This window comes from Oenanthe melanoleuca, chromosome 4, assembly GCF_029582105.1.
Source record: "Oenanthe melanoleuca isolate GR-GAL-2019-014 chromosome 4, OMel1.0, whole genome shotgun sequence".
Taxonomy (NCBI): domain Eukaryota; kingdom Metazoa; phylum Chordata; class Aves; order Passeriformes; family Muscicapidae; genus Oenanthe; species Oenanthe melanoleuca.
In genome coordinates this window covers 38,624,290-38,638,364 of record NC_079337.1, presented here as the reverse complement: position 1 = coordinate 38,638,364, position 14,075 = coordinate 38,624,290, and the positions used below count along the sequence as shown (strand labels likewise).

General features: G+C 41.0%; 1 protein-coding gene across 1 annotated transcript; it reads right to left on the bottom strand.

The window, feature by feature from the left end:
• Window positions 1–6,829: 6,829 nt before the first annotated feature.
• On the bottom strand, window positions 6,830–12,098 carry ING2 (inhibitor of growth family member 2). The gene is made up of 2 exons (XM_056490982.1): window positions 11,391–12,098; window positions 6,830–8,102 (listed from the first exon to the last, which is right to left on the bottom strand). Exons 1-2 carry the CDS (start codon window positions 11,578–11,580, stop codon window positions 7,432–7,434), a joined length of 861 nt encoding a protein of 286 aa, XP_056346957.1. The 5' UTR covers window positions 11,581–12,098; the 3' UTR covers window positions 6,830–7,431.
• Window positions 12,099–14,075: the final 1,977 nt, after the last annotated feature.

The following is a 14,075-nucleotide window of genomic DNA, read 5'->3' as shown; positions in this document are numbered from 1 at the left end:
CAAGACAGGGTTGTGAGCAAAAAATATTAAATATGAGACTAGTGTCTGACCTGCTTCCCACAAACCAATTTTGTCTCTGTGGCAAAAGTCACAAGGGTGTGATAAAACATTTGGGATTTTTCTAAAGAAAAGTTTACATACTTAAAATACCAGCTTTCAAGAAAACATATTTTATTCTTAAGCAGGTTTCAAAAGTGCAGAACATATTTACAGGAAAAAAGTCTTGTGGCTGTAAAGCTTCATCAGATAAAGCATTAAAGACCCTCCCCACAGTGAGCATGGCCAAAAGTTACACAGCATAAAGAGTGGTAACATTCTCAGAACTTACCTGGTCTGGCAGTGCCTTGGGAAGGGGGAAGTTGAGTCTACAATAGCTCTGGTGTGATAATCACTAAATCTATTGCGTGTTCTTTACATAAAATGATCCAGAAGTACCTTTACAGTTTACTACAAATACTTTAAGTGTGTAAGAGGGGAAAGATTCAAAATTATTCTTACCTTCTATTGCTACATAAAATGTAATCATACTGTAGATGAATTTGCCATGCCAGTGCATAAAATCATTAGATTGTAGATTACTGAACTGAAAATCATAGCCAAACTATGTATTTTTATTTAGAAAAATCTCAATTGTCTGTTTTCATATCAATTAATCTATTATTCAACATTTGCAAGTTTTATGAAATGAATACAAATTCTTCTTCACTGATGCAGAAATTCTGATGATCTGGTACTCAAACATACAGAATCATTTACCATACTTTAAAACTCTCTCAAAAGCAACGTGGTTGTGACATTATCTCCTGTATCCCAGCTCTACTGGTTAACTTATACAACACAGTGTGTTCAACTGACAATTGTTTGTTATCTCAATATTACACCCTTGGGGAAAAAAAAAACATATTTAGGTGTTTTTTAAATAGACTTTACTACCTATTTATCTGTATTTGAGTATGTTCTTATTATCTGTCACAGGATAAAAGCTTGGGATCCATTTGAACATAAGCAAACAATTTCTCCAGTTTATGAAGAAGTACATTATACTGGGATCATCAAACTCCAGCTGCTGGAGGAAAAGGCAAAAGCAATCCTACTTGCAGGCATGTAAAACATTATACTGGCACTGCTTCTTTCTCATCTTTCTCTAGTAATAGATGGCATTAAACATTTTCAATTCAAAATTTCTGCATAGGCAATAATGTAGGAATGCAGTAGGGAAGTAGTGGATATCTAGTGCATATCTAATTTTGATATTATCTTGGTTTTATTTGAGAAATCATGGGTGTTTTTTTCCTTTTAAATAGAATATTGAGGACTTGAACTTTGCCATCTGATGAGGTCTAAAAGAGCCTTGGAATAATTCTGTCTGCCCAGCAGCAGTTGACAGGCTAGGGAGTATGCAAACCATCCCCTCTGCCCTGCTTTGTCCCTGCACTGCAGGGCAGGATTGATGATCCTGGTTACCAATCCCTCCCCGTGTCAGCCACCAGGCTATTTTGATGGATCCAATAAAGAACTCTTCAGATAATTAAAGGCATTCTTCAAGGCCTAAAAACCACATAGTCCAGAGAGGAAAGGGTCAAAAATAGTCAAAGAACAAGAAAATTGAATGAAGTAAATACCAATACCAGACAATCTTCATGCAAATAGAAATTTGGGGGCTTGCATTCTTGCTGTTTACCACAGGTTCTAGCGTCTCTTTATATTCATTCCCATTGCTGATAACCTAAGCATTGTCAGCCTTGAACAACAAGAAAGCAGTATCTCCACACAAGTCTGAGACTCTGCCTCTGCAGCACATCCCAAACACCTGTGGGCAAATGAATTCACAACCTCCATCCATTTCCCTCCCCTCTCCATTAAAAACAAACAAGAAAAAAACAACCAAAAAACACACACAAAACCCCCAAACCAACCAAAAAAACCCAAACTGAAAACAAAACAAAAAGCCAAACAAAAACCCAAGAGCAAGCAAGCAAGAAAAAAAAAAAAATTTAAAAAAAAAAAAAAAAAAAAAATTAAAAAATAAAAGCCCCAAAAAAATCCCAACTCAGTACTATTCCTCCACTACCAGCAAATGCAACTATTGTGACAACATCATGCTGTCCCAGTCGGCTGTAGTCTCCCAGTTGAACCTTGCTCTATTCCTTACTGGAAGGTTACAGTCACAAATAAATTGCAGTCTTTCCCCCAGAAGCATGAAACAAGTTTACACACCTAAAACATGTCAGATTTTAATTCATACTGCATATACGTCCAGTTTACCACCCACAAAAATCTCTGCCTCACTGATACCATAGAGGAACAAAAAGTTTGGGGTGGTTTCTACAAGCTTTCCATTTCCTAGCCTGACTGGTGACCTAAATAAAACTTTTCAGTATTAGGTTTTTCCAAGATGTAATTTATACTATGGCTGTCAGGAGTTAAGATAGTAGTTGCCATGGAGCTTTAATCTTTTTTTAGGCTTTAGTCAAAGAAAGCTGGAAATCAGTATGCTGGGTAGAACCCTGCTCAATAGAATTTTATTCAAATTGGGGCAGGATTTAATCCTAATTTTTCTGTTGTATCTTAGTATCAAAGGTTCTAGAATTCATTCTACTTTCTTCTCTTCATCAGGAGATGAAAGTTTCCTGTCCAGATTTTTAAACCACACTACATTTAACCCAAAATAATACCCAAGTTTCTTCCCCTCTATTCCTTCAACTATAAACTGCAATTTTCTTCTAATCTTAATGTGCACAGCTAATCACTGTGGTGAAATTCATTCAACCAGTTCTTCTATTTTCAGTGGAGGCATTCTGTAAGTACATGAAAGCAAAGCTTTAGGGAGGATTTTATTTTTCTATGCACACACTAATCTCTATACTGGAAAACACGCCTTTGAAACAGAAATTAAAGTTTGAATCTATGTCTGTGCTACTTATAACTCCCTTGATGTGTATTTAAGAAAAAAACCCAAAAGTATACAATGCATGAAGTGGGTCTCTGAGAAGTACAAAATTGGCCAGAAATGCTCTGCTGGAGCATAGCTGCAGCAGAACAGAAATGCAGTTCTGTTTAATATTTGCAGTTAAAACATGCACTTAAAACTGAACTCGCCCTATACCAAGTAAATGAAAAGAATGCAGATCTAGGTGGAAAAAAATGCAGAATTTGTTAAAATGAGCTTTTAGAACTCTTACCCACCAAAAAAATTAGAAAGGATTGACCTTGAGACTTGTATTCAAAAGCAAATGACAGCTTTGCTTAATGAGAAATTTCCCAGGATTTTCACTGAATACAACTGTTTACTGCCCAGCTGTAGTGGCACTGCATAATCCTCAAGCTGTTCCAAAGACTGCAGAGCAATCAGAAAATTCAGGAGAGAATTTCAAACTCCTTTCAACTCTTTCACGGCATGTATTATGAAAGAGGCAAGATAACAAGAAAAAAAATACATCTTTTGCCTTCTATAGTAAGTGTGGGACTTGAACACTTGCACATTAACATCTTTTTCTAACACTGACACAAAATGTCTTACCTAACTAGTACTGGACAGAGAAACAATTGTGGGTTTGAGTGAAATCCCTGCTCATCAACTTCAGAGGATCAAATGCAAAGACCTGTGGTATATTTTTCAGCCTGAGGTGTCAATATCAAAAACTTGCAGAGCTTGTGGAGATAAGACCTCTTAATAAAAGAAATATATATGCAGATAAGAGGGAGAAAATACTCCAAGCCCATAACTTGCTGGTGTGGCCAAACAGAACATGTTAAGTATGAATTCAGACAAACCATAGTAGTTTCCTTAGAGCTAAAGTTAGAGACTTTTAAATGAAGAGTCTTCAAAGAGTCTTCAAACTTTGAAATGCCATCTTCTTCATCCTCAGCTCTAAAAGGATATCAAAGTCATTACATAAATTCAGGGAAGAAAGGGGCATTTCGCTTACCTCTATTCTGAACCAGTTTCCACACCTATGAGTATCCAGTACCACTTCTGGATGCGTAGATTAGTTAAAGCTTGGCAAGGAAATACAGTTAAAACTAGTTTAAATAAAGTATTATCATTGTGCTGCAGATATCAAGATGGCCTTACAATATAGATAGCAAGTATTAAATTGCTTGTTTTGCTTTCTCTTATGTGTATTTATATTTTGCTTTAAAGCTTATTTCGTCAAAATTAATTAAACCAGTCCACAGGACAGTGATCAAGAAACATTCTTGCTCCAATATAGTTTCTTTTAAATAGCCTGTGGGGACCTTTTGCTGCTGATGAACTTGCTTTACTTCAAAACCAAAAGGCAAAAAGAAAGAACTTGGAAGTGCACCATTTTTCAAAAGCTACAAGAAAGCAAGATGTAACTAGGCTGAATTAGGATGCAGCATTAATTTTCAAAAGAGAAAGCAGCTAACTGTGTAGTCATATATACTTATATCAACTTCCAAAGTATGCACTGCCCAGATTAATTTTTTTTTTTTTTTTTTTTTTTTGCAAAAAGATAGATTTAATTCATGAGACTCAACACGTATCTTGAAGATGAACTGGTTTAACAGTATTTACTTTTCATTTTGACTTCACTAGCAAGGTTCATCCCTTTAAGAAAAGTAACTCAACATTAAGAAGCAACACGAGAATTCTCTACTTACCTTCCTGATTTCATACTAGCATTTTATGTGCATCTTCAGCAATTACCATTGATCTTCCATGGGAATAGATAGAAACCCACAGAATTTAGGTTTGGTTAAAAAAAAAGTAGTGAAAGGCTAAATACATCTGATCTTTTCTCATGTGTCTTAACAACAGATTAGCTACAAAATAAATAATTGCAGAAGCACCCAGCATATTTCAGGCATGCTGCTAATTTGCAATATAAACTAAACTATTGCTACATTTGAGCAACTTCATGTATTAAGCAAGTGCCATTTCTCCAGCACTATCTTCACTGGAAGCCTTGAGAATTCCTATTCACTACTAGAAGGGTCATTAGCATAAAAAAAAGCATCCCTGCAGTAAAGATATTTATCTGGACCACTTTCAAAATCTAAAATTTCCTTTCTGTAACACCCCAACATACACTTCCTACTTCAGCAATTATTTCAGATGAACAATTATATAAGGCTCCCAGATTTCCTCTCTGCATTGGAAATAAGTATCCTTGATTTATCCAGTACAAATTCATGCAATAATTTTCAAGATAAATCAGTAACATTAATAGGTACAATTTCACTTGTGCTTTGTTCTGCAACTTCAGTGCTTACTTAAGCAATGTTTATTTTTTCATGCTAAGGGAACACATCCATTTTAGGTAAACATTAGATGTTCGTATAATCCTCAGCCCAAAGCTTCCAATCAATCTTCTCAAGAATCCTTAAGCCATATCAAATACAAAAAGGAGTCAAACGTTCAGAAAAAAACAAACTTACTGCCACTTATCTCCAACAGCTGGTCTGATCATTCTCCATGAACAATAGCCATGATCCAGCCCTTCAAGACTATTTTTGCAACCTGAGATCAGCCAGTAGGCCTGGAAAGCAAGGTAGGGGTAAGATTGACCCTCTATGTTAACCTACTGATGGTCAGAGCTCTTAGAGGAGTTTCCTGCAGGAGCTGTTTACTTACTGTGATACAGATCTCCCTACTGGAGCACTAGTCCACTGCATAAACCTGCAATTTCAGAGCAAAAATTCAAACCTCTGCCTTTATACTCCCCTGGTACATGTTAACTACTTGCAAATGCTCAATCCTACTAAGGTATCAGATCATACCTGAGGAAAAAGGCTTGGTATGTTACTTACCTTAGAATACTGAGCATGCTGTGCATTGATTTGTGCCATCTAGCCTGACAGCACCGAGGCTTCGTGCAGGGCACGGTGCATTCACCCTTAGGCCCCAGCTGGCATGGCCCTCTCGTGGAGATGCAGGAAGGACTTCTGATGGCATTCATCCATCCCAGCTTGCTTTTGCTCATCTGCCTGCCTTCTGGGCTGCTCTCAACTCAGCACAACTGCTTTCTAATCGGCTTGGCCAGAGCTGGTGTCACTTTTCCCTCTGTACTCCCAAGGGAAACCTTAGCAGCAAGGAACAGAGACCTACACGGACTTCGGAGCACTTGCAGCCCACCCACAGCCAGCCCTGCAGAGCTGCTGCCTGCCTTGCCATGCCCACCCCAATTCCAGTCTCAAGAGCACTGCTGAGCAGGAACCCTAGGACTGAGCTTTGGTACCCCACTCACTTCTCCATCAGCATCTCCCATTGCAAAGGAGCAGCAATATGTTTTCATCTTTTCTTCACCTCCTTTAAGACATGGGGGTGAGGAAGTTCACTTTTAACTACCACCCAAGTAGTGTTTAAATACTACCAGCATACTTCAGGACAATGCTCTTACATTGTCTGTCAGAAACCTGCTGAGATTGGCTATTGGCTCTGCACCATCCATGCTTATGTTTTGTTTTTTAATATCTATCAACTTTTTATTGAAAGCTTTTGCCTTCAGGCTTTTTAGGTAGTTGCCCAAGTCCAAGAACTTTAGTGCTATGCCTAAATACAAGCTTGTCCACATGCATACACAAATACTACTTAAGGAAGGGCAAAGTTTACACCCCAGGGAATACCATTCATGTCAGCTCTCATGTGGCAGATTGATTATAATTAAGATTCCATCACATTTCCAGTTCTGTTCCCTGAAATGTTAAAATCCCCTCCTCTCAAGGGATCCTTCTACCACTTCAAGGCTTACAGAGAGACCATGTTAAATGACCATAAAGACCATATCAGGATGCTTGACAAAACCTATTACTAAAAATTGAGTAGAAACCATAATTATATCATACCCAAAAACTGACTCCCAAGTATAGTCACAAAGACAAGAGTTTAATGTTGGCAAAAAGGAAAGGATTAAGTTAGTGGTATTTTCTTCCTTGCAATAACATAATGGTCATATGAAAGTCACTGGAGAGGTCTGCTTATAGCTCGGAAGACTTTTACAGTTACAGCTGAATTCAAAATCCCTAACTCCATATGCATGATGTTAACACAAAAACTGAAAATGTAAAACCTGGGATAAAGAAAAATTCAGTTGTTAAGATACTAGCAGAGATGTGAGGCCTTTCAATCCTTTTACCATAACATGAAAAGTTCTTCAGTATCTTTCCCACCACCATTATTTCAGGCTTCACAAGGTTCTTTAAAATACTAATGGGGTTAAATTGAAACCAAGCGCCATCTGCTTGTAATGTCTTCTGTGAAAGGTCTGAAGCCACCCTGTTTCAATTATTTGGTTATTCAGTGCAGAAAGTTAAAGATCACAGAAGGTATAACAGCTTTTAATACTCCATTAATATTATAGATTAAAAATTATTGCATAGTCTTATGCATTTCCTAAAACAATGTTCTCTGGAAATGAAACATTTTAATATAAAAGGAGCAACTCTTTAAAACATAAATTGTTTTCACTACCTCGATCTCCTATCCTTTTTTGATTTGTCAGTACATTTGTCCATTGTTTTCTCATTGTCTCCTCTGCACTTGGGGCAATACCATTTCCCCTTTGGTTTGTACGTGAGTCCAACACAGGAAAAGTGGAACCACTCAATAGGGCACTGTTCATTGTCACATCCTATCATTTCGCCGTAAGACACTTGGTTGCATAAGCAGTACGTTGGTTCATTGGGATCAATTGCAAACTCTACAGGTGAAACCTCTCTCTCCTGTTTGGCTTTGGAGCGTTTTTTCTTCTTGGAAGATTTTGATCTTTTCTCTTTAGGTGGCTGATCATCACAGTCATCAATACCATTTGCTATGTGGCACAGGTCACGGCTCTCACTGGTTCGCTGGCGCCGAGGTCGACGGGAGGATCTCTCTGGCTGGCAGGACTCCATCTTGGCCTTTTCTAGAGGCTTTTCATTCTCAGACATGTCTTGGAAACACTGAGAGTGTGTTTCCATTTGACGGGCTCGATTCTCTACCAGTTCTAGCATCTGAGTAACTATTTGAATTTTTTCATCTCCAAGTTCTTGACTGTTGATTAATGCACGCTGAAGATGCTGCTGCAAGCGTTTCTTCTGAACAGGATCGTTTTCTGACTTGTATTTTTCATAGACATCATCTATTTCTTTTAACGCTTCTATAAAATAATGATAAACATAGGAATAATTACACAAGATTAAACATACTGTAGAAAACAGAAATATATTTCTAACTGATGAGAAATAGTACAAATCTTAATCAGAGTATACCCTAGTGGGTTAGACTGAATATATCATTCAAGCGCATGTGGTCATCAAATCAGTGTTTAAGGTTTCAAGAAAAAATTCTCAGGTTCTAAGAAAGAGCAAGCTTATTTTAGCCATAGGAAAAAGAAAGGATAACACAAAACAGGAGACATTATAGTTGTTGAGGCATGGATAATCCAGATCCTCCTGCCATCTGAAACAGGAGGAATTTCTCTCAAGAGTCTTTACTACAGTAATTCCAAAACCTGGCCAACAAACCAAAGCAACAGCTTATTTTATCACACAAAGAATCCTGAAATTCATAGAATTGTCATGTATCATGGTATATAACACTTCAGAATTAGTTCATCCAGGTCCTCTGCCTTTCCCTTTTATTCACCGACAAGGTTTGGCATTACATTTTCAAGTAGACAGTTATAAAAGGAATATGACAACGGAAGTTACATAATAGCAAATTTACAATCAGATTGAAAATCAACTCACACCCCTCAAAATACTTTCCCTATTACTAAAACAAATTTCAGCAAGCTGCATTTTAAATCAGAGCTGAACTTTTCAGAATAGGTGACCTTCTCTTTAGTGCATCATAGGATATTTTTAAGCAACTAGTAAGTGAGTGGCTCACAGTTTGATTTCTAAGCTTTCCCTCTTCCAAGTCACGCAAAATAACTGCATGAGTTGCTGTGAATCTTTCGTTAAATTTAGTTCTAAGAAGCAAGTTTAATGAACTTGAATACGGGTTTTATATAACAAATGTCTTATAAATCAGTCTAAGTCTGTACTTCGCTGTACTATATTACTGGATTTTGAAATAGTATTTTCCAAGCCAAACGTTACAATAGATCTACACAAAGAACAGAGAAACTCCAAACAGGGAAGGAAATAATTAGAAAAACTGACAGTGAAACTTGATGTATAGTGTTAGGCATAGTATTGGTTCAGTCAGAACTTAGGATTTTATTTGAACAGGTAAGGGAATTTATAAATGGTACTAAACTATTTACTTCTACAGCAAAAGTCTGTAGTACAATCTACCTCTTCCTAAAGACCTGCATTTAAATAATTTGCTTTCAATTTAAAATAACTTCTCTGCACTGTTGTGAAATGAGTCAAGTTTGTTATCTCAACATCATTCCTAGTGATTTTTTTCCTGCTGATATCTTGAACAGTAGCTTAAGCATGAACAGCTGCTTTTTACTATAAATTCTGAAACCTGTAAGACAACAGGAGGCAACTGCATTTTGTTCTGTTCCAGAGTTTCACTAAGGTAAGATAAAAATCACTACTCTGCCTATCCAATAACTCAACCTGTATTTTTTCAATATCAGCATTCCAGCTACCATTTAAACCAAAGGCTTTGTTTCCCTGTACCCTCAGCTGCATCAGTTGCCTGTTCCCCTGGCAAGAGAAATAAAATGTTTAAAAATCTTACTCTCAGCTCCTGAAAAGCATGGAGTAGGGTACTTTGTATGCTGCTGAACAAGAAAGGCACAACAAGAGTACAATATAGTACAGCCACACTATCGCCCACCCAGACTTCTTTTTTTGGAGGCAGGAGTGTAGGTACAGTTACATAGATTTCCTATATTGGGAATGCCCTACCCAGAACCATTCACAACCAGGAGCTGTTTGCTCATTCATACTGTGACAGAGAACAACATTCATCCTACATAGGTTATTTCCTGGATGCAGCCTGTGACGATATGCTGAACTTTACATGGATCAACATTCAGTAAAGAGAGCAATGAAGTTTTGGATTGACAAATGTGGAAGTTTACCAAACTCCTTGTGAATCTCCAAAGATTAGACAAGGCATTCATACAACCTCATAAGCAGCTCTGAAACCTCCATTAAAAAACAAAACAAAACAAAAAAAAACCCCAAAAAACCAAAACAAAAAAAAACACAAACAAAAAACTCCAACCCAAACCAGGGCCAAGTGTTCATTACAGATAATCTGAGTAAGCTTGGTGGAGCTAATAAAAGCTAAAACGATTTGTTTTCTAAGCACAAGAGTGACTTTTTCCCTACTCCACAGACCATCACTACCTTTTAAATTAGCTGAAATAATATGGCATTGCTTTTACATTTTCAGACTTGGGTCTACAATATTTTTATCTCATTTTTAGGGTCTTGAAGATTTTCTTGTCGTTGTTGCTTTTTTAAGTTGAAGGCTTTGGTTAAAACTAGCAACAAACTTCTTATATGGTCCAGTATTTTATTAGTGGCTGGATAAGTACAAAGAGGAGATACAGTCTAAAGAAAACATTAATCTGTTAAAGGCTGAGGAGTGCTGGCTAGTCACCATGGATCAGGAGGTAAAGAGCCAGCCTTTGCTAGGAATTTAAAATGCTGCAGGCAAGTCTATGCTATTTAAACTTTAAAATCCCAGGCAACTTACAAAAGCCTGTTCTTATGTGTCTTCTCGGGTAATTAGAAAGATAATTGAAAGAATCCCTTCACAACAGCTGCCTCCTGAGGTGGCCCTTCAACATCTAAGAGGCCTTGACGGTCCCCATGGTCCCTCCTGCCCACGGCGAAGGAGATGCGGCTCCAGCGCCGATCCACGGGATAAATTCCTTCCTCATGGCAGGGGCCGGCTGGCAGCTGCCGGGCACCGACGTGCCCCGCCAACTCCGCGGGGCGTAAGGTCTTTAATCGGCACTGAACTTGCCTTCCGAAGGAAGGTTTGGGGCATTCCTTCGGATGAGGTTTAGGGCAACTTCCCGCTCCGCAGCCTCCCTCACGACCCACGGGAACGCAGCTGGCGCTCCCCGTATCCCCGCCCCCACCGTGCGGTGTGCCGTGGGACGGGCGCTGGGCTCCGCCGGGACACCGCCCCCCGGCTCCGCACGGCGGGAGGAGCTGCAGGAGGCCGATTTCCGCACCCCACCTCCAGTGGCACCGCCGCCGCTTCGGGAGCGCGGCTGCCCGGCGGGGCGGAGCGGGGCGGGAGCGGCCCCGCACGGCGGAGCCGGGGCCTAGCGCCGGGCAGCGCGGCCTTCCCCGGGACCGACCGGACCCGGGAGCCCCGCGCCCCTGCAGGCTCAGCTCCCCGGGGCCCCAGCGGGGATTCACCCCGGCCCCGGCTCCTCCGCGCCGGGCGCATGTGCGGCGGGTTGGAGGCCGGCCCCCTTCCCCTCCTTCCCCGCCGCCCGGTGCCCCGCGGCGGCGCCCACCTTGGCACTGCGTGTCCATCTCCCGCAGCAGCGAGGCGTTGCGCTGGATGTCCAGCGGCAGCGATTCCACGCACTCCAGGTAGTCCTGCACGTAGAGCGAGAGCAGCCGGGCCCGCTCCCCGCCCGGCGCCGCCGGCCCCGCCACCAGCTGTGGCCCCGCCAGCATCATCCCCCCGCGCCAGCAGCACATCCGCCGCCGCCGCGCCGCCCGCACCGGGCGCGGGGTCCTTGCGGCGGCCCCGCTCCCTTCTCCGTCTTCTCCTCCTCCTCCTCCTCCTGCCGCCGCCCCGCTGCCCTCGGGCGGTCGCGCCCGGGGGACGGTGCGCGCTCGCCGGTCCGGGCCGGGCAGGTGCGGACGCCCCTGCGCGGGGTCCCGCGGGTCGCGCGCCCCTTCCCGCGGTGCCGCCGCCGGAGCGAAACCCCTGCTCGGCGCCCCCGCCCCTGCTCGGAGCGCGCATGCGCGAGGCCCTGCCCTTATAAGGCGCGGCCGGCGGCGCTGCCAGGGGTTCGCATTCTCCCGCCTTCCCCAGGCGCGCGCTCCCGTTGGCCCGGCGCGCGGCGAGGGGCGGCAGCGCGCGCAAGGGGGCGGAGCCTCCCTTAAAGGCGCCGCCGCCGCTTCCGCACCCCGGCGCGGCCGGGACCCGCGCGGGGATCCCCACGGGGGAATGGAGGCAGCGCGGGGTGTTCCTGATTTATCTTCAAAAAACAGCAGTGGTGATTTGTGATGGGCTGTTCTTTAGGGAAGCTGAGTGGCATTTTTATCCTGAAAAACCATTTCAAGAGTATGTTAAATAAAGTGTCAACGAACTTTGGCCTTTTAAAAGCCACTCGCCGAACAGCAAATCTCCAAAATTTGACAGTGTCCTGTCTTTCCCATGCCCATTGCAGAGTTTGTGTCAAATGTTGGCCACAACAATTATAGTAGGGAACAAAAGTTAAATTATACTTTTTGACTATATACTAAAATATCGAGATTTCATCTTCACTTTTCTTTGAGACATTTTTCAGGTCTTAACTACATGAATAATAATTGGTAAGAATAAGGAGAAGAAAATTTATTTTGTAGAGTCTTGAAACACCCTGAGGAGACTTGTATATTTTGCCTTGCTTCATTTATATTTTAGGCATCCAAAATCCAGGGAAAATGCATATGATAAATGTAGCACAAACACAAACAAAAGCCAATCAGAGACGATTTAATTCAGGAATAAAATTTATAAGATTTTTCTAGCCTCCCTGGATGAGGCCTGACACAACCTGATCTGGCTGTGAAGCTGGCTCTGCTTTGGTGGCCTCCCAAAGATCCCATCCAGACTCCTTTTTTCCTGTGATTCTGTCTCCATGTGGTCTGTGCCAAATAGCCCCATGGCTAGTCCTACAGGAAAATTAGTGTTTAACGTGAAGGCAGTCTGCAAGTGTTATTTTCTTAAGACCCTCGCTCACAGAGCTATTTAAACCTTCCTAGCTTCCAAGTCACGCAGGCGCTAAGCAGGTGTTCTACATGGCAGGGATTTTCATATGTCTGGGTCCAAGCTGTTGGGTAATTGTAGCTGCAGTCAGTCAGCTTTGGCCAAGTCAGCAATGTGTTGGCAAGGTCATAAAAATGAAAGAAAACAAAGTTGTAGACAGTACTTGCAAAACATCCTTCACTACACTGATGTCACTCTGGCCAAAAAAACAGGAAGTCTGTAATTCTGTGTCTTCATGTTCTTAAGAGGGCACCTTTATCTCAAAATGAACAATTTTAATTTACAGTGTAACACCTGTAAAAACAGCTGCTTTTTTTTTTTTTTTTTTTTTTTTGTATGTGTGTGTGTGTATATACTGTTACAGGTCAGGTTAATAAATCCTCAGATCATTTTTTGCTACTTGTCTCATTTTTGCACAAATAAATTTGGAAAGTGGCAGAAACATGGTTACCTTGGCTTCCATCAGGACTAACTTACTGAAGCTTTATTGTGCAGCATTCATGTCACTTCTGAGTAACTGAAGTAATTGAGGATTGAATTTTTTTATATGATAATAACAGTTAATCCTTAGTGTACAGGCAAAAAGCACTACCTGTATGACACTGAAAATTACCTGGATTAATATAATTGATACAGTATTGTTGAGAAAGGTGTTGGCTCGTTTGGGTAGTTGTGTTTCTGCTTATAGTAAGTTACAATGGGTGTAACATTCTGCCATCTCATGAAGAAATAAAGCTAAAAATAGGAGATTCCTCTACAGAGCAGAAAAAATAAAGCAAAAATGTCCACTTAAAGTTAACATGTTATTTAAAATTAAATGTTGATTACTGTTAAGAATGAATTTAAACCCCACATTTTGTCATAACTTTTTTTTTTCCTCACGAGAAACTGTGCATGCACTGTCAGTAAAATATAGCCAAGAAAATAATTCATAACATTTGTTACAGGTGCTTTCTGTGCTAAAAGCTTGCTGTTTGTCACTCTGGAGGAAACAGTATCTAAGATACAGCAGAGAAGAGCTAATGACTTCTGAATTTACGTGTTGTCTGCTGCTTTCGAACACTAAAATAAAAATTTAAATTTTGAGGAACCCTAAGAATGCAGCAGTGCACTGGAGGAGATTTCCTTTGGAAAAAGAAGCCTTAGCTTGCTGCATGTTTGAAGCCTCAGGGGAAAGGAAATCAAGAAGAGCCGATTGAATTCTCTGCTTTACTCA